At 40.4% G+C, this 26,052-nt stretch overlaps 1 protein-coding gene across 2 annotated transcripts in view; it reads right to left on the minus strand.

The window, feature by feature from the left end:
* Positions 1-26,052, minus strand: part of USP34 (ubiquitin specific peptidase 34) — a 104,352-nt gene that overhangs the window by 33,559 nt on the left and 44,741 nt on the right. For both annotated transcript variants that reach the window (XM_035110901.2, XM_035110900.2), the window contains 26 exons: positions 25,837-25,926; positions 24,292-24,387; positions 21,015-21,097; positions 20,151-20,305; positions 19,936-20,049; positions 18,815-18,914; positions 18,509-18,668; positions 17,552-17,678; positions 17,314-17,461; positions 15,451-15,551; positions 14,325-14,534; positions 13,926-14,051; positions 12,611-12,733; positions 12,435-12,518; positions 11,927-12,013; positions 11,450-11,650; positions 10,323-10,405; positions 9,097-9,137; positions 7,163-7,287; positions 6,395-6,547; positions 4,859-4,963; positions 3,731-3,786; positions 3,523-3,643; positions 3,139-3,322; positions 1,371-1,534; positions 592-657 (listed from right to left, as the gene is read on the minus strand). In XM_035110901.2, coding sequence (XP_034966792.2) covers positions 592-657; positions 1,371-1,534; positions 3,139-3,322; positions 3,523-3,643; positions 3,731-3,786; positions 4,859-4,963; positions 6,395-6,547; positions 7,163-7,287; positions 9,097-9,137; positions 10,323-10,405; positions 11,450-11,650; positions 11,927-12,013; positions 12,435-12,518; positions 12,611-12,733; positions 13,926-14,051; positions 14,325-14,534; positions 15,451-15,551; positions 17,314-17,461; positions 17,552-17,678; positions 18,509-18,668; positions 18,815-18,914; positions 19,936-20,049; positions 20,151-20,305; positions 21,015-21,097; positions 24,292-24,387; positions 25,837-25,926 — 3,103 coding nt within the window. The remainder of the gene's footprint in view (positions 1-591; positions 658-1,370; positions 1,535-3,138; positions 3,323-3,522; positions 3,644-3,730; positions 3,787-4,858; positions 4,964-6,394; positions 6,548-7,162; positions 7,288-9,096; positions 9,138-10,322; positions 10,406-11,449; positions 11,651-11,926; positions 12,014-12,434; positions 12,519-12,610; positions 12,734-13,925; positions 14,052-14,324; positions 14,535-15,450; positions 15,552-17,313; positions 17,462-17,551; positions 17,679-18,508; positions 18,669-18,814; positions 18,915-19,935; positions 20,050-20,150; positions 20,306-21,014; positions 21,098-24,291; positions 24,388-25,836; positions 25,927-26,052) is intronic.

Consider the following 26,052-nt stretch of genomic DNA (forward strand, 5'->3'; position numbering starts at 1 on the left):
AAGAAGGAGGGAAGGGAAACCAGCTTGCTCAGAGGCATTTTCCAATTCGTGACACCCACTTGCACTCTCTGCTGGCAAAGCGTTATAAAGCTTTCTGTTTAGGCTGCAGAAAATAGTGAGACATTATTTAAACTCCTTCTTCTGAGAAAAGGTCCAACTGCAGTGCAGTCATCTGTCCAGGAGCAGGACATACAGAAGGGCAGCAGAAACTAAGGAAAGAATATATATAGCCCTATATACACAGCCCTGAGCTAAAAAAAAAAGAGGCACAGACTCTGCCTGGATGAAGGTAGGGTGAAACTGGAGGAAGTGCCAGAAGAGGACTAAAAAAAGAACCCTGGGATCCTCGGATGAAGGGCAGTATACAGACTTAATAAATAAATAAAATAATAAATAAAACTTCAGAAACATGTCTTCGCCTTGAGCAAATCAGATGGATGCCACCAACATAATGGATGTCTCTGAAGTTAAAACAGAACAACCTATTATGCTTCACCGCTGCAGCATGCAGTCATAGACTAGCAGACAGCTATTAAGGTCATCAAATACAAAACTAAGCATTTATTTTCATAAGCACTTTCCCAAACTTACCATTAGATGTGTAAACATTTTCTGAAGTTCTAAGAGGGTGGTCTTGTGCTTCATATCCTCGGAATACTTTTTAAAAAAGATGTAAGAGTGGGAAAAGGAATGTTATTTTGTGAAGTTTGTAGGTTATGAAAAAAAATATCTTTTCTTAAAGTTGGAGAAAACTGTAGGATTAAAGCATTTCACAATGTAGCCAGATTAAAACTGCTCCAGAGAAGCTAGACTTCATTTACTAAGTTGCATTTATGAATTAGGAAATGAATTACTTATTTTAGGCTGGGGGAGGGGGAGTTTATCTATCGACTTATTGCATCAATGTATGCATATTGATGGGAATTCTCTCTATCTCCTTCTACAAGATAAAACACTTTCCTTCTGCAGTTGACCAATTTCAGAAAACAAACTCCCACTTCAATTTTGGCCTCTGACTTGATTACACTAAGGTCAGCCCCAACCCTAGTGCTGGATTCTGATGAGTAGACTTTGAAAGGGATGAATGTTACAATGAGCATATGAGTAAGTCGTATCATTGGTCGATCTATGCAACTGCAGTCTATTCTGATTGGCAGCTGCTCTTCAGTGTCTCAGGCAGGCAGGAGCCTTCACTAACATTGATACCCAAGATTCTTTTTAACTGGGGAGACAATTTGTGTGTATTTCACCACTGAGCAATATTGCTTAAAACTATTATTCACTGTGGCTAAATGAACTCTTTGCCTAATCACTACAGCACCCCAACTAAAATGGAAAACTTGCTTCCTGTTGAACCAGGAAGGTCATACCTTTGCAGTGAAGATGGCTTGCCTGGCTTCCGGTATCATATACAGCTGCTGAATAGTTGATGCCAAGTAACACGTTGCTCCAAGGTTGGTTAGACCCACAAACCTGCACTCAGCTCTGACATCATCATGTGGCCAATAATCCCACTTGTAAGGTGCATGGGAAGCTGGAAGAAATGACAATTTTATTTTGTAATACTGGGTTTCAAATCTGTCTGATTATTTGTGACAAGTCAGAATGGCCACTGATTGTCTCTTCTCCTAACCACATTATGTTTGGGATTATACAGTGGTACCTCGATTTTCGAACGTCTCGAAAGTTTAACGTTTCGGTTTTCAAACACCGAAAACCCAGAAGTAACTGCTTCAGTTTTTGAATGCTTTTCAGAAGGCGAATGTGCCATGAGGCTTCCGTATTGAGTTTTCCATAAGTAACTGCTTTGATTTTTGAATGCCACAGGTAATGCAAGACTAATATTTTATGGTAAAGGTAAAGGGACCCATGACCATTAGGTCCAGTCGTGACCGACTCTGGGATTGCAGCGCTCATCTCGCTTTATTGGCCGAGGGAGCCGGCATACAGCTTCCAGGTCATGTGGCCAGCATGACAAAGCCGCTTCTGGCGAACCAGAGCAGCACATGGAAACGCCGTTTACCTTCCCGCTGTAGCGGTTCCTATTTATCTACTTGCATTTTGACGTGCTTTCGAACTGCTAGGTTGGCAGGAGCTGGGACCGAGCAACGGGAGCTCACCCCACCACAGGGATTCTGATCTGCCAACCTTTTAATCAGCAAGCCCTAGGCTCAGTGGTTTAACCACAGCAATATATAAACCACATGTCTGAAGCAGCACAGGAAGACAGTCCTGAAACCATTTTAATGCCCAAACTGACCAAATGTTTCTCTGCAAGGAGGAAGGAAATGAAAAAAAAACCTTCCCATTGTCTCAGGAATTAAGTAATTACCATCTTAGAGGAATAGCCAGACTACCAGAAAAAGCAATCAGATAAGGCATTATCAGACAGGAACCTGGCAGACAGGAAAAACAACAACATTCAAATTTCTGTTGTAGACCGCCTTTTCTGTGATGTAGGTATGATGTTTGTGGGGGGTGGTCTTGGGCTACACCCCTTCTGTGATGTATGTAGGGTGTATGGAGGGGTGGTCTTGAGCTCCAAGGCAGGGAATTTCAAAATGGCTATATAAGGGCAAGCACACATGGTTTGTGGTCCTCCTCCTCTCTCCTGCGTGTGGGGGAGCACCCTGTTGCAACAGTTTAATAAAGATCAGGCTTACTAGATCAGGCTGCTTTGCTTCTCAAAATTCTCTGGTCAGCCTGTTATTTTCTCCTACCGATGGAGAACCTACAAAGGACTCTATAAGGGCTCTTGTGTACCCCGTAAGGGAACAAGGGCAGATTTTGATTACAACAATGTTCAGATCCATTTACTGAGCCAAAAGAAGCCACTGAAATGAAAGCCAAATGGATGCTGGCACTGTTCTACTTTTGCTAATTAATACTGAACATGGAACAGGAGAACAACCAAGAAACTCCAGCATTTTCTCAGTTTAGCCAGAAAATGTCAGCAGTGAAGATCTCTCCTTAAAGAACAAAAGCAAACAGATTTCTGTTTGTTAAGGACGGACTGGCTTCTCACAAGGGGTGAGCAAAAAGGGCACCGCAGCATTTTATCAATAAACATCCAAAAATTCTAAGGCAAGGAAAGACACAGAAAACACCTTCATTCTCAAACTAACAAAATATTCTTACATTGCATGTGCTGTGCCATAACCCAGTTGTGGAGCAGCCTGTAGTTCTCTACGGAACCTTTTACCATTTCTACCAACAGGTCGTAAGCAGCAGCCCTTGAAGAATGAGACTTGCACTTTGGCTGCTGACGGTCTTTTAGGCTTGGCAGCAAGAACAGAAGATTGAAGATGTCTCTCAGGAACTCCTGCAAAATGAGAGAAGTATAACAGCTATGGTTATATTAATGGCAATTTTGTGTAGTGCTCTACGGAGAAAGTCAGGCATGCAGAATTTTCATGAAATCAATGGGGCTTGCGGTGAAAATTTCCTTTTAACAAGGATAACAGTCTCTGGTTTGCGCCCAAGGTTGGAGAGCTGTGGTGGGAGAGCAGGTCGAGTTCTTACCTGTCCTTCTCGGGAGAATTTAAAAGGCGGTTTGTGTTTGACTACACTTGTTGCCAGGCGGAGCAGACCTGTAAGACCATCATCTTCTATGTTGCCATCTTGATGGTCAAGGATTTCTCTGCTGTAAAATGCAAATTGAGTGCCTGTCAGCTAAAACAGTCTGCTATTGAAAATACGCCTGAAATGAACTAACAAATTTAAAGCTTACCTTCGAATGCAATCTGCCAAATGTCTTGCTAAGGCATCTAAATCAAGCAATGTGGTCTAAAGAGAGAGAGAAATGTAGATGTAAATATAAATAAATTGATGAAATACACTGGTTGGGTTATGCCAGGCATCCCCAAACTTCAGCCCTCCAGATGTTTTGGACTACATTTCCCATCTTCCCTGACCACTGGTCCTGTTAGCTAGGGATCATGGGAGTTGTAGGCCAAAACATCTGGAGGGCCGCAGTTTGGGGATGCCTGGGTTATGCAATAAAAAGCTACTGTGTGCAATTTTAGTTTCACTCTTGTACAAAGAAAAGGATTTTTTCCTTTGAAAATAAAGCTATAGGGTAGTATTCAATTTTTTTTCTTTTTTAGGTAAACTGCTTTGAGGGTTTCTCCCCCCCCCTCCTTACAATTAAGGAGTGTGTAACCTTTATGAAATAAATAAATAAATCAGGTGCACCCAGATTCCTGGGCAAGCCTAGTGGAAATTCAGAAATTCTTCCTTTGACCAGCAGGCCTCCAAAACAGTATTCACAAGCTTTAGAAATTCCTTTCATGCAACAGAGGTCTGCTGTCTGGCACAGGGAGCTGTTGTGTAAGAAAAGCAAGCCTAAAGCTCTTTTCGACTGGAGAAACTAGTCATGCTGACATTCACCAAGCATTTTCTTAAATAAGTCTTAGGTAAGCCTTTTCCCCCTCTGATACTTACAATCTTAAGATTTATATCCAAATGGCTGTGCTCAAGCACTTATCAGCTCTGACAACACAACTGAATCCTGCTTGGTTGCAAACCAACAGTGGAGAGCCTTATCTAGCTTAAGGTTGCATGGATGAGAAGAAAAGTAGCAAGTTTTGTTTGTCTGAACTAAAAACCCCAAACACACTGGCCTTGCGTGTGTTGTATAGACAGGTCCCATTCTGGCTCCTGAAGAAAGCCATTTTTGTCTGAACGTGCAAAGGAATGGGTCAAGAGAACAGCTACGAGGATTGCATTTTTCAATTCTTGAGGCTTCTTATTAACCCATGCTCTGAGTATAGTCAAACCTGCCTCGGTTTCTAAGGAGCAAGGTTGCAGGGAGCAATTGGAAGGAGGGATTCTTTAATATAAAACCAATTGTACCTACCTGACTAGCATCTTTTACATGTATATTATCTATTAGTTTGCACAGCAACCAGAAATATTCCTTACAGCCAGACTGTAAGATAGGTTCTTCTTCATAATCTTCAATCTGAGAAAATAAAAGTTTGTGCTTTGTTTTAGAATCATAGAATCATAGAATCATAGAGTTGGAAGAGACCACAAGGGCCATCCAGTCCAACCCCCTGCCAAGCAGGAAACACCATCAAAGCATTCCTGACAGATGGCTGTCAAGCCTCTGCTTAAAGACCTCCAAAGAAGGAGACTCCACCACACTCCTTGGCAGCAAATTCCACTGCCGAACAGCTCTTACTGTCAGGAAGTTCTTCCTAATGTTTAGGTGGAATTTTCTTTCTTGTAGTTTGAATCCGTTGCTCCGTGTCCGCTTCTCTGGAGCAGCAGAAAACAACCTTTCTCCCTCCTTTATATGACATCCTTTTATATATTTGAACATGGTTATCATATCACCCCTTAACCTTCTCTTCTCCAGGCTAAACATACCCAGCTCCCTAAGCCGTTCCTCATAAGGCATCGTTTCCAGGCCTTTGACCATTTTGGTTGCCCTCTTCTGGACACGTTCCAGCTTATCAGTATCCTTCTTGAACTGTGGTGCCCAGAACTGGACACAATACTCCAGGTGAGGTCTGACCAGAGCGGAATACAGTGGTACTATTACTTCCCTTGATCTAGATGCTATACTCCTATTGATGCAGCCCAGAATTGCATTGGCTTTTTTAGCTGCTGCATCACACTGCTGACTCATGTCAAGTTTGTGGTCAACCAAAACTCCTAGATCCTTTTCACATGTACTGCTATCTATTTTGATCCAAAAAACAAAAAACCACATTGAATATGATGAAGGGTCAAAACTAGATGGTGACTATGACATGATCTATTGCTCTGAAATGCCAAAAGGTAAACAACTGAGAAATTGTTTTACCTTTACTAATACAAATTGCAAATCAGTGCTTACATAAGCCATGCCAACAAAACAACCTTCGTTTTATAATCATGACCCACCTACTCCAGGACAAATAACCATAAAAAGCTTACAGCAGCAGACACATAGCAACATATTATCAGAGGGGTGGAAGAGGAGGAGGGGCATGTCAAGGGGAAACTATCTGCATCCACACAAGACATTATAAAGCTGGCAGGATAGACAGTAACAGCATATGGGAAGGCAGGTAGAACAGAACTGATCTTACAGAGCTAGGTGTAGGTCCACAAGTAAATGTTACAAATTGTGGAAAACCAGCAAGACATGCAGTCTTTTTAACTGCTGATCTAATCAAAATGCACAAACCATCAGGACTTGGGGGGGAAGTAGGCAGAGAAAAGCTTGCTCTTGCTCTAGCAACTGCTGCCCCCCACCCTCAGGGAGGTTGGACTCAAAAATCTGAGAACTGTGGATTGGATCAATTTAATTGGGAGAAATGTGTTTTTATTTGCTACACAATACAAATACCATACAAATGAAGCTGCTAGGTTTCTTGTTTGTTTGTTTGCGTTGTTGTTTTACCTTGATAGGCTTTAACGCCTGAGCATCAGGAAGAAACTTGAGCAACGTTGAAGCAGCCAGTAGCAGAAAAGATCTGTTTATTGAGTCTCCCCCATCCAAACCTGACAGCGATAATTTATACAGGCCATTGCAGGACTCGTGACGAACTGCAGTCTGAAATGAAAAGAGAGTGCCATAAAATGAAAACTTTTTCTTTTAATCCTCTTTCCCTCTAGCATACTTATGAAAACTACTTTCAACATGTCTGTTAGTTGCTGGCATTCTGAAACTTATCACTTGTGTTAGTTTTATAGATGAGGGGAAAACCAAAGGCTTCCAACCAAGTTCTGAGAGATAAAAGAATCATGCAGACGGAGCAATTTATACTGAAAATCAATTTGCAACCTTGGTTTTGAAAGCTGAAGAGAAGGGCTACTTTATACCCTAGATGCACAATGAGGGCATTAAACAGGCTTAGGCGACAATCCTATACATACTAATCTCAGAACAAGATTTATTAAACACAGCAGATTTCACTTCTGAGTTCTACCCAACAAAGTCATAAGCAAAGTAGGCCCAATTAAATCAATGGACTTAAGTTAGTCCAGTCAGTGGGTTTACTCTGAGTATGACTTACTTGGCTACAACCCTTTGAGTGGATATGCCTAAGAGTATGTTGTTAATTAAGAAAGCAAATGAGATATAATAAGCTAAGACCTTTCAACTGAATTTGCCTCAAAGGTTTGTTAATGTAACTAGAATTATGTTTCCCCCACCCCCAAGGCTTACCTCAGGAATGAGAAGGGTGAGTTTCTTTAGCCAGTCTTGTAAATTATCGCTGTCTGCTAGGCTTGATTTCACCAAAGAGCAGCAGTGAGCCCAGCTCACTAAGAGCCACATTGAATAGTGAGTAACTAAAAAGGAAGAACCACATACAATAATCATACATCACACACATACAATGCCAATTCATTTATTCGAAGGCTAAGATCTAGTCACAATATATAAGAACAATCACAGCATCTTATTTCCCATATACTAAATAATCCAGATTAATATGCATTGCATAAGCTTTCATGGGTCAGCGAGATAAAATTCTGCTTTTAATGAGGTGTGCATGCCCATATATTCCTATTATTTATTTTCCAAAACACTAGTCTGCTGAAGGGGAAAAATATGAAAAGGTGGAGTCTTCTGAAACAGAGCTTCTGTATACAATATTTGTCATGTGCCTCTGCCTGCCCTGGGTAGTAGGAGCAAACAATTCATTATGGGATGTTCTCATTGCACTATGCTGAGAATGAAGGTTTTGCTTAGATGTTCAAGCATGGTAAAAGGGTCAGGCACAAAACCAAGAAGAAAGAGGCATTAAGCTAATAGAAGGCCTGATGAGACATATGACACTTGCTAACTGCAAACACATGGACCAAAGCTTGGTATGTATTTTCCGCTTTCTTCCAAGAAAGCCAGATCCCAAGGTGTTGAATCCCACTTGACAACAACCATTTTACTGCTTGTGGGAAGAACCTGATTGTGCAAAGCCCTCATCACGGTAAAGCTTCTTAATTGTGGAAGTACTAACATCATTACTTCGCAAAAGTCTCCACCTACCAATCTCAAGGTCTGGACAGTAAACAAAACACAAAAATCTACTGGAAGAATTGAGCTGTTACAAGAAAGCTTGCAGTTTCAAGTAAAAACAAAAACTCTTAAGTGTGTTGCCACAACTTTTGCCAATCTGTATACCGCAGGAAAACAAAAAACAGCTCCCTCGGCTATATACACAATCTTATTCATCACAGTAAATTGAAACTCAGCATGACACCTATGTTCACATCTGAGCGGCAAGGCTGGCCTTCACAAAAATGAGGTATTCGTGCCTTCTTGATGGAACTAGCCTAGGAGTTCTTTCCAAGCCTCTTTGGAGCCAATTATTGTTCTCTACTCCACGGAGCATAGAGAAAACATATAGCAGAAGCCCTTGTCAGGTCAGATAAACTATCAGGTGAACAAAGATGGCTGTGACACCCCACCATTCCTTGCGCACTATCCAAAGTGAGGGAAAGAAAAATGTTGTGGTCAGCTGCTTGTCCATGAAACATGAAAACACACACACACACACCTCAATTTTGCTGTTGCTTCGAAGCAGGCAGGTCTGGAACTGCAGAACACTCCAGACACTGAAGATCAAGCATGAAGTCACATGAACAACCCTGACACTAAAGCAAGTGGGAGGAGCAGTCCACTCCTGGATAATCTCCACCCTTTTAAGTTTCCTAATGGTGCATAATGCTCTATTCTGTGAGCTTTGCTTTCAAATTAATCCCCCCCCCTCCACTCCTTTCCATAAAAGGTTAGAAACCAGAACTAAGTTTGCCTTGAGAAATGACATGGCTTTTAGATTACAAGCCTGAGGGCAGGTACTATATTACATACTTACAAGCTGTTCTGGGCTTCTTTTTAGGTTAAAGAGCAGAGGGGAAAATGTTTAAATAAAATAAAACTGGAAAGTGCTCTGAACAGCAAAAATAAATGCTTCAACACAGCAGCTTCACTGCTCAAGTCTAATAAATGCTCTCCATAGCAAGGTTTTGTTGGTCAGCTCTACTGCAAAGGGAAATCCTGTCTGAAATCCATTACTCATAATGACATGACATATACAATTAGCTACGAATCAGGGAAAAAGGGTTTAGTAACCTTCCTGTCTTCATTTATTCACTAACCTTCATGTCTTGACCTATGATCAGCTTGAGCTTTCAATACCCTGTATAGGAAGAAAATAAAGTCAGTAAGATCTTGGTACAAAACTCTAAAAAAAAAAAAGCCTTCCGCAAAAAAACAAACAATGAAAAGGGATGTTTTATTTCACTCCTCAAAATATTACTCATTTGTTCTCAATGGATTATCAAAATGTTAAAATATAATTTAATATGGAGGGTTTTGTGCTCTGCTCCTAATTTTCCCCCAGGATGCTTTGTGCAATGAGACTAGCAGAGAACAAACTAAAATGCAGGATTTTTCATAACTATGCAAATGCAGGAACTAACTTAAATGCTGTAGTATTTCTAATATTAAATTAGGGGAAAGGGGGCCTAATCCAAGGGCAAAGCAGAGAGGTCATACTGTGCGGCACCTTGCGCCAAGTTAGCAACGGCTGCTGGGAACAGACCTGATTTAGGCCCCCTGAGATACTCAGAGATACTCATGACAGGCAGATTCCTAACTTGGTGTGGGCTGTAACTCCCTTGAGATCAGCTTACTTCTCCTTGGAGAAATATATTTAGCATGTCTGAAAAATAGCGGATCTGCTGCATCCTGTGCCAGCAATGAGGGCTGTGGGAACTGCCAGTATTCACACCAACAGGGATCAGGACAAATGGAAAAGCCAAACCAAGTGTCTTCAGCAACCAGAATGATGCCCAACACTGATGCAGAATACAGTGGTACCTCAACTTACGAATGCCTCGACTTCTGAAGGTTTCGGCTTCCGAAGTCCGCTAACCCGGAAGTATTTTCGCCGCACATGCGCATGCACAAAATGGACGCTTCGACTTCCAAGGTTTCAACTTCCGAAGAGCGCCGCGGAACGGATCGCCTTCATAAGTCGAGGTACCACTGTAGTGGCTAATTGGGCAGCTCTGGGCTAACCTAACAACCTTCTTTCAATCTCTCGAGGCCTCTGGGGTCTTCTTTGGCCAGCCTTTGGGCACCAAGTAACAATCAAGGCAGCACATGCAGTTGCTCACTTTTCCTTCAGCTCTTGAGGGCTGGTTTGCGGCTCAAGTTTGCAAATTACTGAACTAATAAAGACACTTTAAAGAAAACCTAAATAGCTTCGTCTATTTGTAACTTCATAATCCTTTCTGAAACTGGGAATTCAGTACGACGCTTTAATGCAAATATGTATACTATAAATCTTACCAAAGATATTAAAAAAAGGTTATTGTACCTAGGCGCCAGGTTGTCATATGTATAGGCAACACACATAAGTCGCTGTATCAAACTGGTTCCCTGGACAAGTACAAGAAATACCTTTAAAAAAATTGAAGCCAAAAGAAAACAGTTAATGCAACTGCTATCTTAAAATATAACATATTTCTTATGCTTTAAATCAAATCAGAAAAATAAATGTTCTGACTCTATGTATTGGAGTGATAAGCAAGATACCCTGAACTTCAGCCATCCATCCAAGTACATTCAAATTTTCTATGAAAATCTGCCAATGAGGCAGTGTTTATTCACCATACACCTAAATGCAACGCAAGGAGGTTGAGCCATTCTGGACTTTAAGGGCTGTTTAGCAGCAGCAACCATAAAAAAGATATGCACTTGGTGGTAGTGGTAGTTAACAAGGGGGTCGGATGGTTTGCCTCCCAAGCCTCTCGTGATGCAGGCTACAGCCTGTGCAGTCGCAGCCATTAATATTACACGTGAAATGGTACCTTCATACTTAAGCTTTATGCTAATTTAAGGTGCAGAGGAAAAGTCCTCTTGTTAATGTGTAAATATGGAATATTTACACAGCACGGTTTAAGCTTCTTGTTCAATGAACACACTGCTTCATTTGCTGAACATTTTTATCAGATGATTTCTTTCTACTAAGTAATTTTCGTATGTAACCTGAAGACCTGTAGGAAACCATTTTATATCAGCCCAGACTATCTGTCTTTAAGTGTTTTCTACTCTGACTGGATTGCCATCACGTGCTGCCTCACCCTTTTTTGTTTGTTTGCTTATTTACAGGAGGTGCTTGGGGTTGAAGCTGGGATCTTTTGCACGCAAAGAGTGGGAGAAACCATAGTATTTGGAAAATATTTTTTTGGAGGGGGATTTCAGACTGTATTGAAGTACTAACAAAAATCTCTCTCTTTTATTCTCTAGGTATGCAGTCTACAAACAAGTGGACTCTGTCTGTATGCCTGTGTCTGCATGCACACCGTGTCTTTTTTAAGTCTTGGGAATGGAAGCCACATAGCTGAAGAATCCAAGACTGAAAGAACCAGTATGCATCAGGATAAGCCAAGTTCAAAAAAGATTATGTTGAAATTCACTGAATATGCACTGTTCGTTTCTCACCTCTGTCAAGCGAGGTATATGCAAGCCCTTTGTGTGGTCTCCCGCAGTCTTGCGTGATTTCCCTGGCCAAGTTCTTTTCCTGTGGCTCTCTGCTACTCCAGACCAGGCAAAGACGTCGTGATAAGCCAAATCCAGATCAGACGGATCTACCGCAAACTGGCATATCAACTTCAGCAAGCACGCAAGACAGTCTAGTAGCCACTGCAAGTAAGAAAAGCCTGGATTAGCTTGGCTTTCCTTTGCAATTTATTCAGCTAATAGCAGGACATTTTAAAAGCAGAACTATAGGAACACTGTAGAAATTCCCACAGCTCAAAGAGTCCCATATGCACTGCAGATCATAAAGCCCCAAGAGCTTCTGAAAAGGACTGTGAAAATATACTCCGTTGGCAGAAAACAACTGACACACAAGCTTCCAACAGCACGCCTATGCAATGGTAACCCATCTTATGGTTAAGAACCAGGCACGCCACCTACCACAGTCCATGATTCCTGCTCTTTAGGCTCTAGAATCCCAGAGTTAAAGATTTCCAGGAGCTGCTGAAGCCCTCCAGAAGCAACGAACTACAACAAAAAAAAAAGTAGCAGTTAAGAGCAAACGAAAACTCAAAACAACTTTGGTCGCAGGATACAAGAATATTTGTGTACATTACCGAGCAACTTTTTATTGACTCAAGAAAAAGAGTTCATGTTTCCTTTTGGTTTTACACACTTTCAAAAATGCAATCCCACATTTGCTGTCTAAAATGGAAGCAGTCGGGAATCTCTGCTATCTTACTCTACTACCTTATTCTCTGTTAACTTGTAAAATACCCCACTGATAGGATCATTCACATAATACTTTCACATTACGGTTTCAGCAAGCTAGACCTTTCTCTTAAAATTGTGCCTTCACTTATGCAAGTTCTGAAATGTCAGACTAACACCAACAGAATAAAGATTATGCATGCAATCACTGGAATAGCTTTCAATAGTAGTATCAAACCTTGCAGCTCCATGTGTTTTTACTGTTTTCTATTTGATCTTCACTTGAGTCATCAGAATCTGGATACAGATCACTGTAACTTCCCTAAAGTCAAGGACGAGAACATTAGCATTACAAAAAATACACAGATTATAAAAGGCACTTCATACTATGCATAGGAAAAAGAATGACACTACCGTGGATTCCCGCCTTATTCTTCTGTTGGGTTTTCCAAGAGCTTCAATTATTTCAAGGGCATACAAAAGTTTGTGGGCACTTTTTATTCTCAAAAGATCTTTCCAGTTGAACCCATCATTACCCTTTTAAAAAAGACAGAATAGTATAACTTGTAAGTGAAGAAATAAGCAACACCAGCACACCAGGTTAGAAATGATGAGCAATAATTTGGGTATAAGGTTTATTAACTATTCAGACTGAAAACTACTGATGTGGACAACATGAAACAAAGGTTCTTGGGTTGTGGTTTGGGGAGCGCTGGTGGGTTCTGGTTTTTCACCCTGAAGCCAAAGTGAAATCAAAAGAAGAAAATACTGGAATTTATTCCATAAAACATATTAACTGCTTGATTGTAATTTAAAAAACAAACAAACAAAACCTCAAAGCAGTGGTAGTTTCTTTGTGGTTTCTACAGAAGAAGCAACCTGTTTTCAGTTTACTTTTTTTAAAAAAAAATATTAAACTGAAACATAGCTTATTGTCTTCCGCAGTGTTGCAGGGAAAACTTCAAAGAAATACTCCACTATGTCCAGGGTTCTCCCTCACTCACACATACATTAGATCACGGCCATAGAGAACAACTTTCAAATATCCTCTCACACATGGTGGCTGAAACGTAAGAAAATACAGAGCTTTTACAGTAACTCAAAGAGAAGTATGTACAGTTCGGTGCAAGTGTTGCTATAATAAATCAGCACAACCACCGAAATGTAAAACTGTCTCCACCTGCTATCCCAGGATGTATTGTCAGTGGGTCAATAAGAGCACTCCGCCATCGTTTCCTATAGCCTTTCTAGTACAATTTCACTGAGCTTCAAAACTCCAAGCAGCTTTGGCCTGTACGCATTTGTGAATGCTCTTGCACTTTTGGCATTCATAGTGTTAATATCTGGGTCAGAAGAATTCACCATGCATGATACCATGTAAGCGCAACAGGAATCTCTGGTGCACTACCATGCAGGTGCCTGATGCCACACCATGAATGAATGAACATGCCAATTCCAATGAACGAACATGCCAATTCAAATGAATTTACACTTGAGCTGTTGTGAACATGTCAACAAAGCCAACACTCTCCTAGACGTGCTTCTGATACTTTTCGTGACAATACCATTCCTAACTGGCATTGCCAGAGATGGCAAACCAACCGTCATGGGCACTGGAACACGTGACACCAACATGCCACCAAAAACAGAATGAATGAAAACGCCGTAAGAGGCTACCAGCCTCATGTGTTGACAGATGCAAATATATAAGGAGTGATTCTTCACTCACCTGTTCATCAGAAATATTTTGAAATGCCTGGAGCATATTGGGACAAGTAGGCAGAAGCATCAACAACTCCCAAACTCGCCTGGACAGATTTTCTGCATGAAGATGAAGTTCTTCACATTTTAGACTCTGTGAACAAACATACAAAATGCCTCACGTTAAATCATAATTAATTCAACCTAAATGAAACACGTGATATTTACAACCAAAGATGTAGGACGACATTCATTCATAATACTATACCAAGATTACTGAATGAAAATGTGGCTTCAAAAATGGGCCTGGGAAGGTGAATAGAGAGCTTAATTGTTGCATGGGGTGGGGAGGTTAATGTGGGGAGAATGGCAGGGGGTTGGTGAGTGCAGCAAGTAGGCACAGCCATAAGAATTTGATTAAAATTACCTCGCTATCTTCCATAGCCACTTCAGCAGGAGGAGGTTTAAAGGAGGCAAGCATCTCCAGCAAATCAAACAGGGTGGTAAGATGAGGTTCTTGCAGGAGTAAGAGCATCGGAATGTTGTCCTTCTGAGGTGGTGGTAAGCAGGATGCGGGAAGCTGAACACCTTCTCCCTTTCGCTCTCTCCGTGGAGCTCCCAAGGACACAAACACCATCTTGGAATAACAAATAGGGATTTATTTGTAAGAAGAAGCATGTACTGTAATCAACATGTCCGTAAGGCAGCTTTTCGAAGACAACTGCCATCCCACCCACCCCATCTGTAATGTGCACCAAGTGGTTTTAAGCACACTATCAAATGCTGCCCAAAAGCCTGCTCCTGTAGCTGAAGACAAAATGCACAAAACCTGGCAAGGAACAAGTCTGTACGCCAGAGAGAGTCCTTAACGGCAATGATCTTAAAAGTGGTACTGTAAAGAATAATACAGCCACAAGAGAAGAAACAGTGGAGAGTATTTTTTTAAAAAAAAATGATTAAAGAGATCCAACTAAAAGTGTAACAGTGCGACTGAGAAAGGTGAAGAGGGTTGTGGCCCACCAACTCTGCAGTCTTTAACAAAATCAATATGCATGAAGACAATATTATAATACTTCCCTAGGGAAAGACATTTGGTGGTCTAAAAGGGGCTCTGCTCCTCCTTGGGATATAGCTGGCGAATAACATTTCAACCTTACTTACGACCCCAAGGGAAGATACAACCCCCTCCTCAGTGCCCACATCTTGAAAACATGAGATAAAATTGCTTGCATCTTTAAGTACTATGTTCATAATTACCTTACTTCAAAGCATGGCTTTCCCCCTCAAGGCAACCAAGTAGCAGCAATGCTCACTGCTGTATGAAGAACATTTCTATTTTACATGAGCATTAGCTGGAGTAGGAAACTAAATAGACTGCAACATTCCCCTGCTGTCTGCTTTAGATTTTAGGTTTCCCGAGACCTGTCTCTTGTTTTTGCTTATGAAACTCTGCATACCAGCATGTACATCGATGTTACTGTGGAAATGAAAACCATTACCATGTGACAATGTAAAATGTTGTAAAATGACCTCTTTGATATGTTTCTCACTACCTGCATATCTTTAAAGCCCAATTCATGAAGAGTTTTTTCATCGTAGTCAGTTGTTAGTTCATGTCCAGAAGAGATCATTCTCACAGGTCCCATGAGGCCACCTAAAGAAACATCACAACTTGCTTCACTATTTGATCATTGAAAAAAAGAAAATCAATTGGGGGGTGTTGGCTCATTTCCTTTATCAACACAGATCATTATTACTATTATTATACTATATAATAAAAATATACTAATTTGGAGATGATATTTAAGAAAAACTAGCATTTGTAGAAGAAATGCTAACCTTGTATGAACATTAAATCCTGTTAAAATCGAAGGAGAAACAAGGCCACCCACACTGCTACAGTGGTGCCTTGCAAGACGAATTTAATTTGTTCCGTGAGTCAATTCATTTTGCAAAAAATTCATCTTGCGAATCACGGTTTCCCATAGGAATGCATTTTTTTGCCCATAGGAGCACATTAATTAAATTTCAATGCATTCCTATGGGAAACCGTGATTCGCAAGACAATTTTTTCGTAAAATGAATTTGTCTTGCGAGTCACCATCAGATCAGATCGCAAGACGCATTCGTCTTGCGGAAAATTCGTCTTGCAGGGCATTCGTCTTATGAGGTACCACTGCATTTCCCTTAGTTGTGTTTACTTCAGAAGTATTCTAAATGAGGGGCAAAGAAGCCAGGCTGAAGTTCAGGGTGGATAAAAATCAATGATTTTTTAAAATAAAAAAAAACAACAGATTTTTTTATTTAAATCGATTTTTTTTATTTAAATCGGATTTTTAAAAATAAAATGCTTTTTGAGCATTTATTACCATTCATATATTACCATCCAAAGGTTATTCCATCATGAAATAAAGATTAGTTTTTTAACTATGTAGAATAAGGTTGTATATGTTTAATTTTGGGGGTAAATAAATTCCATTAATCCATTCACAATGTCATGCTCTTCCAGAGGTTTTTGTAAGATTATTGGGCAGTTTCTCTGCCTACAAGATATTATCACAGATGCTTGGTTTACTTTTGCAGTTCTCAAAACTGAATTTGACTCAACAGAGATCACATGCCTCTTCTTCACAGCAAAAATGTTATAACATGAACAAAGTTGAGAAAAAGACCTTAATCCTATTGTTCTACAAACCAATGAATACAGAAACAACCCCTTCAGTGCTAAATTTCAAGAAGTTCAGTGATTAGAATAGAAACAATATTTTTCTGATTGTTTGGAGTGGACAGTATTTAAGTTTTTCATGTGTAGGCTGGGCTGACAGTCTAAGTTTCTTCATATATATATATATATATATATATATATATATATATATATATATTGTTTTTGTTTAGCCAAATTAGTTAACAAACATGGATGTTTGTTTAAGCAAATAACATATGCTGTAATGTTATTGTTTCAGTTGAATAAATCTATTTAAATTGTTATTATTAAGGTAATGATTATTTTTTCTCCTTCCTAAGTACAACAGTAAAGTTGTCCAAATATGAATGATTAATCTATCAAACTGGGGATAAAAAACTAATATGAAAAGTTGTTATTCTAAAAATCTTCATCTACTTGCATATTAAAGTTATACCAGCAAGAATTTGTCTTTATGTAGTAAACTATTATTTAAATCAAGCCTTACTGACTAGTGATTTAAATCGTGATTTCTTTATGTAGAAAACTATGATTTAAATCAAGCCTTACTGACTAGTGATTTAAATCGTGATTTCTTTATGTAGAAAACTATGATTTAAATCAAGCCTTACTGACTAGTGATTTAAATCGTGACTTAAATCGTGACTTAAATCAGTTTGATTTAAATCAAATCCACCCTGCTGAAGTTATGTCAACATGCTTTAAAACATACCCGGAAAATCTCCTTTCCGACTGCTTTGGCCAAACTCCTGCAGCTGAGCCTGTTGGTTTAGCTGCTCTTTCTGCAAATTCTCATACCAATGTGTAACTTCGGCTCTCAGATCGGCTACCTGATCACTCGGATACATTTCAATTGTCATCTGAAACATAACAAATTTGTTTAGCTGAAAATAGCGGGAAAGCAGGGACATAATACAATGCTCTTTCAGAAAAAACTTGCTAGACTGTACCTTGTCAGGAAGCCCAGCTGGCTGGCAAACAATTCTGAGAGGCAATGACTGTTTGTCACTCAAGGCTTTTAAATGGCTGCTGATGCCAGTGCCCTCAATTTGCCACTGTCGCAGATGATAAGCAAACCTGAGAAAGAAATAATATTTATCATATAAAAAGGAAATTCATTGGCAATTTGTGTCTTAAACCAATTGAACCACCTAAACATTTCTTATGGTAGCGTTTTAGACTTTCCTATTCAGGCTGGCATTTGGGGTGTGGCTAAAGCTGGGGCAAGGAAAGGAGACTCCATGAATTTCTGAACCTTTTGAATCTTGCCGTTATAAACTTTGGCCAGGATCCAAAGAACTGTAAAGCCAGTTGCATGAGCTGAAGGGGAACAATCTGCAATTGAAACTAGGGGCATTTCAGGAAGAGTTTGATATATATGGCATCGAATGAGCTGTTCAAAAGGAAAGCATATTTACCATATGTTTGGCAGTGCCTAAACACTGATTTTAATGGGGGGGGGGTAATATTGCTGGTTGTGAACTCTCTAGACCCCTTTAACAATGTTTACTTTGATGAAGGTACCAAAATAATAGTGCACTTACTAACAGCAGCCCATATGACTGTACAGTAGTACCTCGGGTTACGAACACGATCCTTTCCGGATCGCGGTTCGTAACCCAAAAAAGTTGCAAACCGAGCGCCGCTTCTGCGCATAGCGTGTGTGCTGCTTCTGCGCATGCGCGGGACGCGCGCGCGCCGAAAACACTTCCGGGTTTGCGGAGTTCGTAACCCTAAGTGTTCGCAACCCGAGCGGGTCGTAAACCGAGGTACGACTGTATGTGACAACTGGGAAAAAGATAAACCACCATTAAATTCTATGAGGCTAGTGCAAGCACCCTGTGTGATTCCATGAATATCATTAAACAGCAACTTTATTAAATAAAGTAACTATAGACATAGTTTACCTTCTCCGAAAAGCTTCCAAATGTGTCTTGAGCATCAGAAGTCCTCGTTCAATAATGGTGAGGCTGGAGTGAGAATCCTGCTCAAGATTACTGGATGCTATCATTAGGCTTTCCATGCACTTGCTAATAAATTCTTGCTCTTTCTCCAGACCCGTTTTACCTAAAATATGATTTATAAGAAAACGTTCCGTAAGCATGATGAAACTTATCTGCCCCCCTAAGAAAAAGAGAGTTGAAGTACGGTATCACTGATATACAACATGGGACTGAGCAACACACAGTATCTTAAACTGAATTATATCATACCATTAATATAATAGGAGTTAATATACTGTATAGCTGCACGGCTCACATCTCCAGACTGTGCTCTTAAAGCAATACCCCAGAATTGGTCCATGCCACATAACTGCAAAAAAGAAGTGAGAAACTGGGTTATTTCTTTTATACGAATGATCACCTAATCATTATCATGTCAATATCATGTTATCATCTATGCATTTTTCACAACACAGGCAACCCCCGTTTTAGGAGGAACCAATATGTATGCGATCGCGCACAACGCTGAACCCGGAATTGACCCAGAAACGTCATAAAAGACGTCACTGAAAGGGCGGAGCAGGCTGTTTCAATTGCATGCAGTTTCACAGACCGCAATCCCCACACAAATTGGGGGTTGCCAGTACAGGTTAACAGAGGTGCTTTCTGTCTGTCCCCCTGCCCCCACTTATTGGTGTACTGGTCAGACATGTTTGAAAATAATGCTAAACTATGTTTTGTGATCTATGAAAGACTCTGGGCGACTCATCCTCTAATACGGCTGTGCAGAGAAGGTTAAAAACTGAAAGTTTCCTCATCGTAGTTTGGAGTTATATCAAAACCCATGCAGAGTGAGGGTAGTTTTAAGTTATGGTTCAACTTCCTTAGCAGCTCCACTTCCCCCTTTTCAGAATCCTTGGCTTCCATTAACAGGACTGAGTAAAATAACAATCCCAAATCAACTGGGCAGCTTTCTGAAAACTGATTTCCACCCTATTTTCATGCAAAGGTCAATAGAAATAATCTAACCCACCACCACCACCATTTCAACTCTTTACATAGGCAAGATACAACTTCAGCCAGTTCCATACCAAACGTATACAAACTGCTTTCTTCCAAGGAGAAACAGCATCCTTAGTTCTCAAGAGACATAATTCCCAATCTCAGTATCTCTGATATGGTAGTTACAACTCCCTTGTCAGATAAGCTGCTGCTTATCATTTACAGAACAGGAAGTCTTAACACAGGAACACAGAAAGGTCAAACTGCATTTACTAAATTGTACCGCTCAGCAAATATTCACTAAGTATAGTAAATCTATCTCGTGAAGAACTGAAGAGTTATGTAAAACTTTGAAAGAAGGGAAACAGCAATGTAATACTCTTGCTTACCTCTGAGTTTGAACCGCCATCATATGCACTAGTAGCCAATCGAGCCAAGTTACATAAATGCTGAAACAAGTTTAATCCAGTCATACTAATGGTTTCGGGCTTTAGCTGAGGCATCTAAATAAAATAAAAGCATGTTTTGCTTCCATCAACATCAGCCTTGTTTTCAAAGAGAAAAGTTAATAGGTTTTGTATGTAAGAAGCTATTTCCCTTCTACCTTTTCTAAAAAAAGATGCTTGTAGGTTTCCATTCCCATGGCATGCTGGTCTTTGCTTCGCACTTGATTTAAGAACCAGTGCAGAGCATCGTCAAAGCATTCAGAATCTTCTACTAAACAGTGCCATAGTATGTCTACTTGCTCCAGACTCAACCCTAGAGATTCAAAGCAACATATGACAACATCCTGGTAAAAGACAGCTAACTTCTTTCCCCAAAAGTCATTCCCACAGTAAACACAGCAAGGCAACCTGATCCCACACACGCCTGTCTGCTGGTTTTACCTGTATCATTGACGGGATTGAAACAGCACCTTCAGTCTCTCAAATCACACCAACCCGGAAGAGCCCTAAAAGCTCTAAAGGGCTAAACAACTTGGCTTCTCAAACTTATTAAATGGTAGAACTCTAGAGCTGGAAGGGAACCCAAGGGTCATCTGGCCCAACCCCTTGTTATATAGGAATAAAAGCTAAAGAATCCCTGACAGATGGGCCAGCCAACCTTCTTAAAATCTCCAATGAATGAGAGTCCGTCACCTTTGGGTTAGTCCATTCCACTGTCAAAAAGCTCTTACTGTCAGGAAGTTCTTCCTAATTTTACCCATTAGTTTGGATCCTACACTCTGGGGCAGCAAAAAGCAAGCTTGCTCCATCTTCTATGTTTCAGATATCTTAAGATGGCTACCAGGCTCTTAGTATTCATTTTATTTTAGCTTTAAAGAAAGAAGCCATTTCCTTTCTGTTACTTCCCTTGTTTGTCTGGCTGATGTAACAATGGTATTTCTATTATACGGTTCCAGCAAATCAACCTTGTTATTTAAAAGAAAAAGTATGTGTACATATATGTACATATATTTAGAACTTACTGAAATGATCTGGTGATCCTAGAGTTGAAAAGACACATGTCAAAAACTGAAGGCGCACTTGAACTTCTGCACTGTGGCTGTACCTATCATGGAAATTATTTGTTATTTCAGCACATCTTCATCAACAACTGTTTTGCCATTGTTTAAACCCTTTTTCATAACTGGGGTCAAACCACCCCAAAAAAGAATTGAACATATGGGTGGTACCCACTCTTCCACCATGCAGCAAAAAAAATCTTCAGATATAAACCTGGCAAGCCAAAGGCCTATATCGCCTAGCAGACTTCTACAAAAACAGCAAACCCATATCGACACAAGAAATACAAAACAAACAAGGGGACACCCAAATACCATGGCTAACACACCATCAACTACATACCTTCTTAAATAATCCAGTAGTTAGATCAACAGCCACTAGGCCCTTGACCACCTTCGAAAACTTTCTCCTAACAGCAATGGGACATGGCAAGGGGGTGGCATCCACGATATACAAAACACTGCTCCAAAGCCCCACAAACCCCCTTGACGCAATCAATAAACAATGGGAGGATGACATAGGCTACAAAATCAACCCCACCCAATGGACTAGAATGTGTTCTAAACCTCCCTTTAAATCCGTAGCAGCAAACCTCCACATGTGGTGGGAATGCCCCCAAGCCCAACTCTTCTGGACAACAGGCATTCAAGAAATAAGCAAAATAACTAAACTGGTACTAGAAGTCACCCCAGAACTGGCCCTATTGAATATTTTCCAAGATAACAATGCCCACTCACACTATAAAGAGCTCATAACCCACCTACTCTCAGCAGCCAGAAACATCATAGCCTGGAAACACTGGAAGGACCTGTCAGGAATAAACACGGAACACTGGTATCAAGTAGAATGGGAAACAGCCTTGCTAGAAAAGCCAACCAACAGACTGCAACTGACACGGGAAGAAATAGCTTTCACTCCAGTGTGGCTCCCCTTTAACACAGCCCTACAAGACAACAATACGAACCCGACAGCAGACGATTCAATGTGGCTAACTTAACTCAACAACACCGCCCCTCACAGACGCACAAACAAATCCCACTGCAGCCAAAGACAATCAATCACATCCTAGGTCACCCTAACCTCTCTCACCACCAAGGAAACCTAACAGGTGAATAGAAAGAGAACCTACTCAAGTGACGCTGACACAAAAACACTAAGTAAAAGAACATAAGCTTTACCACCCCACCCCCTCTCTTTTCTTCCCAATTCTATACTACATATAATACCAATGTCTCACAACAAATATAACTGATCTGTAGAAAACACAACCTGAAGAAAGAGACAATGCATGTGCTTTTGTAAATGGGGAAAATCTTTAATATTTTATTTTAAAAGGTAAGATAAATCAACGAAAACAACGAAATTGCTCGGTTACCACATCCACTCAGATAAAGCATTCCACATAATAAAAAAAAATACTACAAAAACCTAATTAAAACAGGGCAATATGGTACAATATAACAAGTAAAATAAGATGACTTCAAAGTCCAGACTTTCCATTTAAGGACAAAATCGCTCTATAGAAGAAACTGTTCCTGAGACGGCTCATTCTTGCCTGCATTGTTCTATATCTCCGTCCCGATGGCACGAGCTCGAAGAAACGGTGACCAGGGTGCGTTAGATCTCTTGAAATGTCTAGTGCTTTTCTATGGCACCTGGTGGTATAGATTTGTTCTAAGGTGGAGAGTGAGCAGCCAATAATGCTCTCTGCTGTTTTAATAATTCTGCACAGCCCTGTCCTATCCTGAGAAGTACAGCTTCTGCACCACACACATAAACCATATGTGAGCACGCTCTGTATGACACAGTGATAGAAGGCAAGCAGCAGCTTTTGTGGAAGATGGTTTTTCCTTAGCATTCTCAAAGTGTGGTATTTGTGGCTAAGTAAGGTCAATTCATTTCGATGGGTCTACTCTGAGTAAAGCTTAAATCTAATACCACCCGGTTTCAAACATTTTCTTCTACCCCTGCCACTTAATATACAAAATATTCTAGGCGGGGTGAGGTGGTGCCCTGCCTGCTCCACTTCCTCCACCACTGGCATCAGTGCTGATTTTAGACCAAAATCGGCCCTGGGCATCTCCCCCTAACACAGATCAGACATTCAGACTTTATAAAAGTTCCTCCACAGGTGACAGAAGTGCTTGCCACCCTCATCCCTCAATCGCAAGGGTCACCAAATGAGTGCTCTAAGGAGGACCTCTGTGGGTGAGATGGCATATGTACTCCTGGTCAATTTAAGATACAAACTGTTTGTGTACAAGCAAATTTAACAGATTGCACCACTGCAAACAATTTTTTAAATACCGTATAATTTTAAGATACATATGAAAATATTCATCTATTTATTACCGTACATTTTTGGGTCAGCTCATATGGCTTGGGATGGATAACAATGCTTATTAGGTAAGAAGAAGGGTTCCAACAAGGAGTCTTTGGCCTCAACTCCCCAAACTAATATGACAAAACTGTTTTGGAACTACAAAAGCAGGGGGATTTTTTGTTGTTCAAAAATTCTCACTTGGCACTCCTAGAATAGCAGGACTCCAAAGCTAGTGAAACAAAGAAACAAAACACTCCCTCTAAAACTAACACTTAACAAACATTAAAATTCCACTCCCACGTTATGTCAGCTTGGCTCAACATGGGCCTACTTTGGAACAGATTTTCCCTCAACCTTTTTCAGCTACCATCAGTCTTATGACAACCATCTCCACACCCACAAGTGCACCCTATAAAGCTGCTCTACCTATCCATACATCTTTGCACCACCCAACCATAAAAGATGCTCACCCTTAACCCCTTTGCCACAAACAACCCTCCAACACAGACCCATTTTCACTGAGCGCCCAATGTTCAAAGTGAAAGAAAGCTCGGCAAGCATACTGTAGACTAATTAAAAGCAAACCATTTTTTTTGCTGCTAAATATAGGAAGATGGGTATGAGAATGAGATAATAGTCACACACGCATGACCTTGATGTACTTTCCTTTAGCCAAATCGGCTCAAAATGGGCCTTTACAAAACGACTTGTTATTCACAAGTGATAATGTGGGTCAAAGGAAATACTGATGAGTATGAATACACATCAATAAATAAGGTGCAGAAAGGAATTTTGTTTGATCAGGAGCAAATTTCGACCATGTGAAGATGGATTTTTAACAAGGTTCAGATAAATGTTAAAAACATCAAAACCATGAACAGACAAGATACACCCCACCACTGCAACACCATACTTACAATGCATGTTTATGGCGTCCTTCCCTGACAGCTTGAATGTAGTACACCAAATTATCAAAGAAGAGCTTCATCATATTAAGTTCTTTTTCGGCCCACCTGTTTCAATTTAAGTAACATTTGTCATTTCATATCCATGTCTTGGGGGGAAATTGCATACAAACAAACGATGCAAACTATCTTTCAAAAAGCTAACTACAGGACATTCCAACGCTCCTCATAAAATTTCTCAGCTCAAAGGTGGCTCAGAAATCTGCAACATGCACGACTTAGTCACAAACAATTGAAGGGCAACTCATTCATTTGCTATAGCCCAGGATATTAGTGGAAGATTATGCACAACGTAGTTTATTTTGCCTGTCTTCATCAGAGCTTCCTGCTTCTCAGTCCAGTCTGATCTGAACACTTTTACCCGGTAGTATTTAAAAGGGATTAGCAGATTTAACATAAAGGAAGAATGTCCCAGATTGGGGAACGACAAGTCCAGCATCATATTTGGCTATCTTGAGTAACATTCTGGAATTAATTGTATAGACTACAAGCACTCCATAGCAAAGAAGTAGTAATAAACACAAGAGAATAATTACATTTGAAATCAGCTTTAATCTTTATTATTATAATTGCTTTGGGACATACTACCATGATTTAATTTAAAACAGGAATTGTGAAGGAAACTTAGCAGCAAATATTGTGAACCTGCCGCTTTAAATATTTGTCAAATGCAATAAAAAATATTTGTACAAACAACTTTTAAGAATGCCACAAATTTAGCCAGGTAGAAGCTTGCTCCTATTACTGCAGGCAACATAATGTGCTCCTAACAAACCTTTTATGACATATGCTTAGGCCTTAAGGTGCCTTCTGATGTTACCTTCGCGATATGGGGAAATGCTGTAACATAGTTCTTTCGTGTGGTGCAAAAGTAATGTCAGAAGACCCAATTCATGTGGGAGAAATCCATGATAAAGTCTTCTCCATGTAAAATTATCGACTTGGATTTGATATCCCGCTTTATCACTACCCTAAGGAGTCTCAAAGCGGCTAACAATCCTTCCCCCCCCCCCCACAAACACTCTGTGAGGGAGGAGCAGGGAATCGAACCTGGCTCACCAGATTACGAGTCCACTGCTCTTAACCACTACACCACACTGGCCACTACACCACACTAGACTTGAGCTTCTACCATTACCTTTCTAATGCGCGAAGGAGCCACACAGCACTGACTCCCTACTATGAGGATCAGGAGAGCCACTGTCAAACTATGGAGATTAGAGTCGGAAGTGGGTAGCCTCTCGTTTTAGGGGGGAGGGGGCGGAAGAGAATCAAAAGAGGCCATGATTCCATTTAACACCAAACAGGAAGGGATGGGCTTGGGCAAGGAAATGTTAAAACTATAAACTGCCCTGAAATTTCAGGGAAGGGTCGGGTTAATAATCTATGCTCTGCGTTTGACAAACTAAAGGTAGCTAGGGAGGAGCCAATATCAGAACAGTAATCCCTCAATGATCAACCACCCTCTTCTGTACAGACAGGACATGTTGTACTTACATGGTTATCCAATGTGTGTCATAACTGCTTCCAAATTGTTGAAAGGTACCAAATAATTTTGGGAGAAGACGAAGAGAAACTACCACTGATCTGAGGAGACAGATAAGTGGTGACTAGGTATAGAGTAACATCACAGGATCAATGTTCTCTGAGATTTATAGCCCTTAAATTAAAATGTATCATGTAGCCACATTTAGAGAAAAACATGCCTTTGTA

Source organism: Zootoca vivipara, chromosome 3 (assembly GCF_963506605.1).
Source record: "Zootoca vivipara chromosome 3, rZooViv1.1, whole genome shotgun sequence".
NCBI lineage: Eukaryota > Metazoa > Chordata > Lepidosauria > Squamata > Lacertidae > Zootoca > Zootoca vivipara.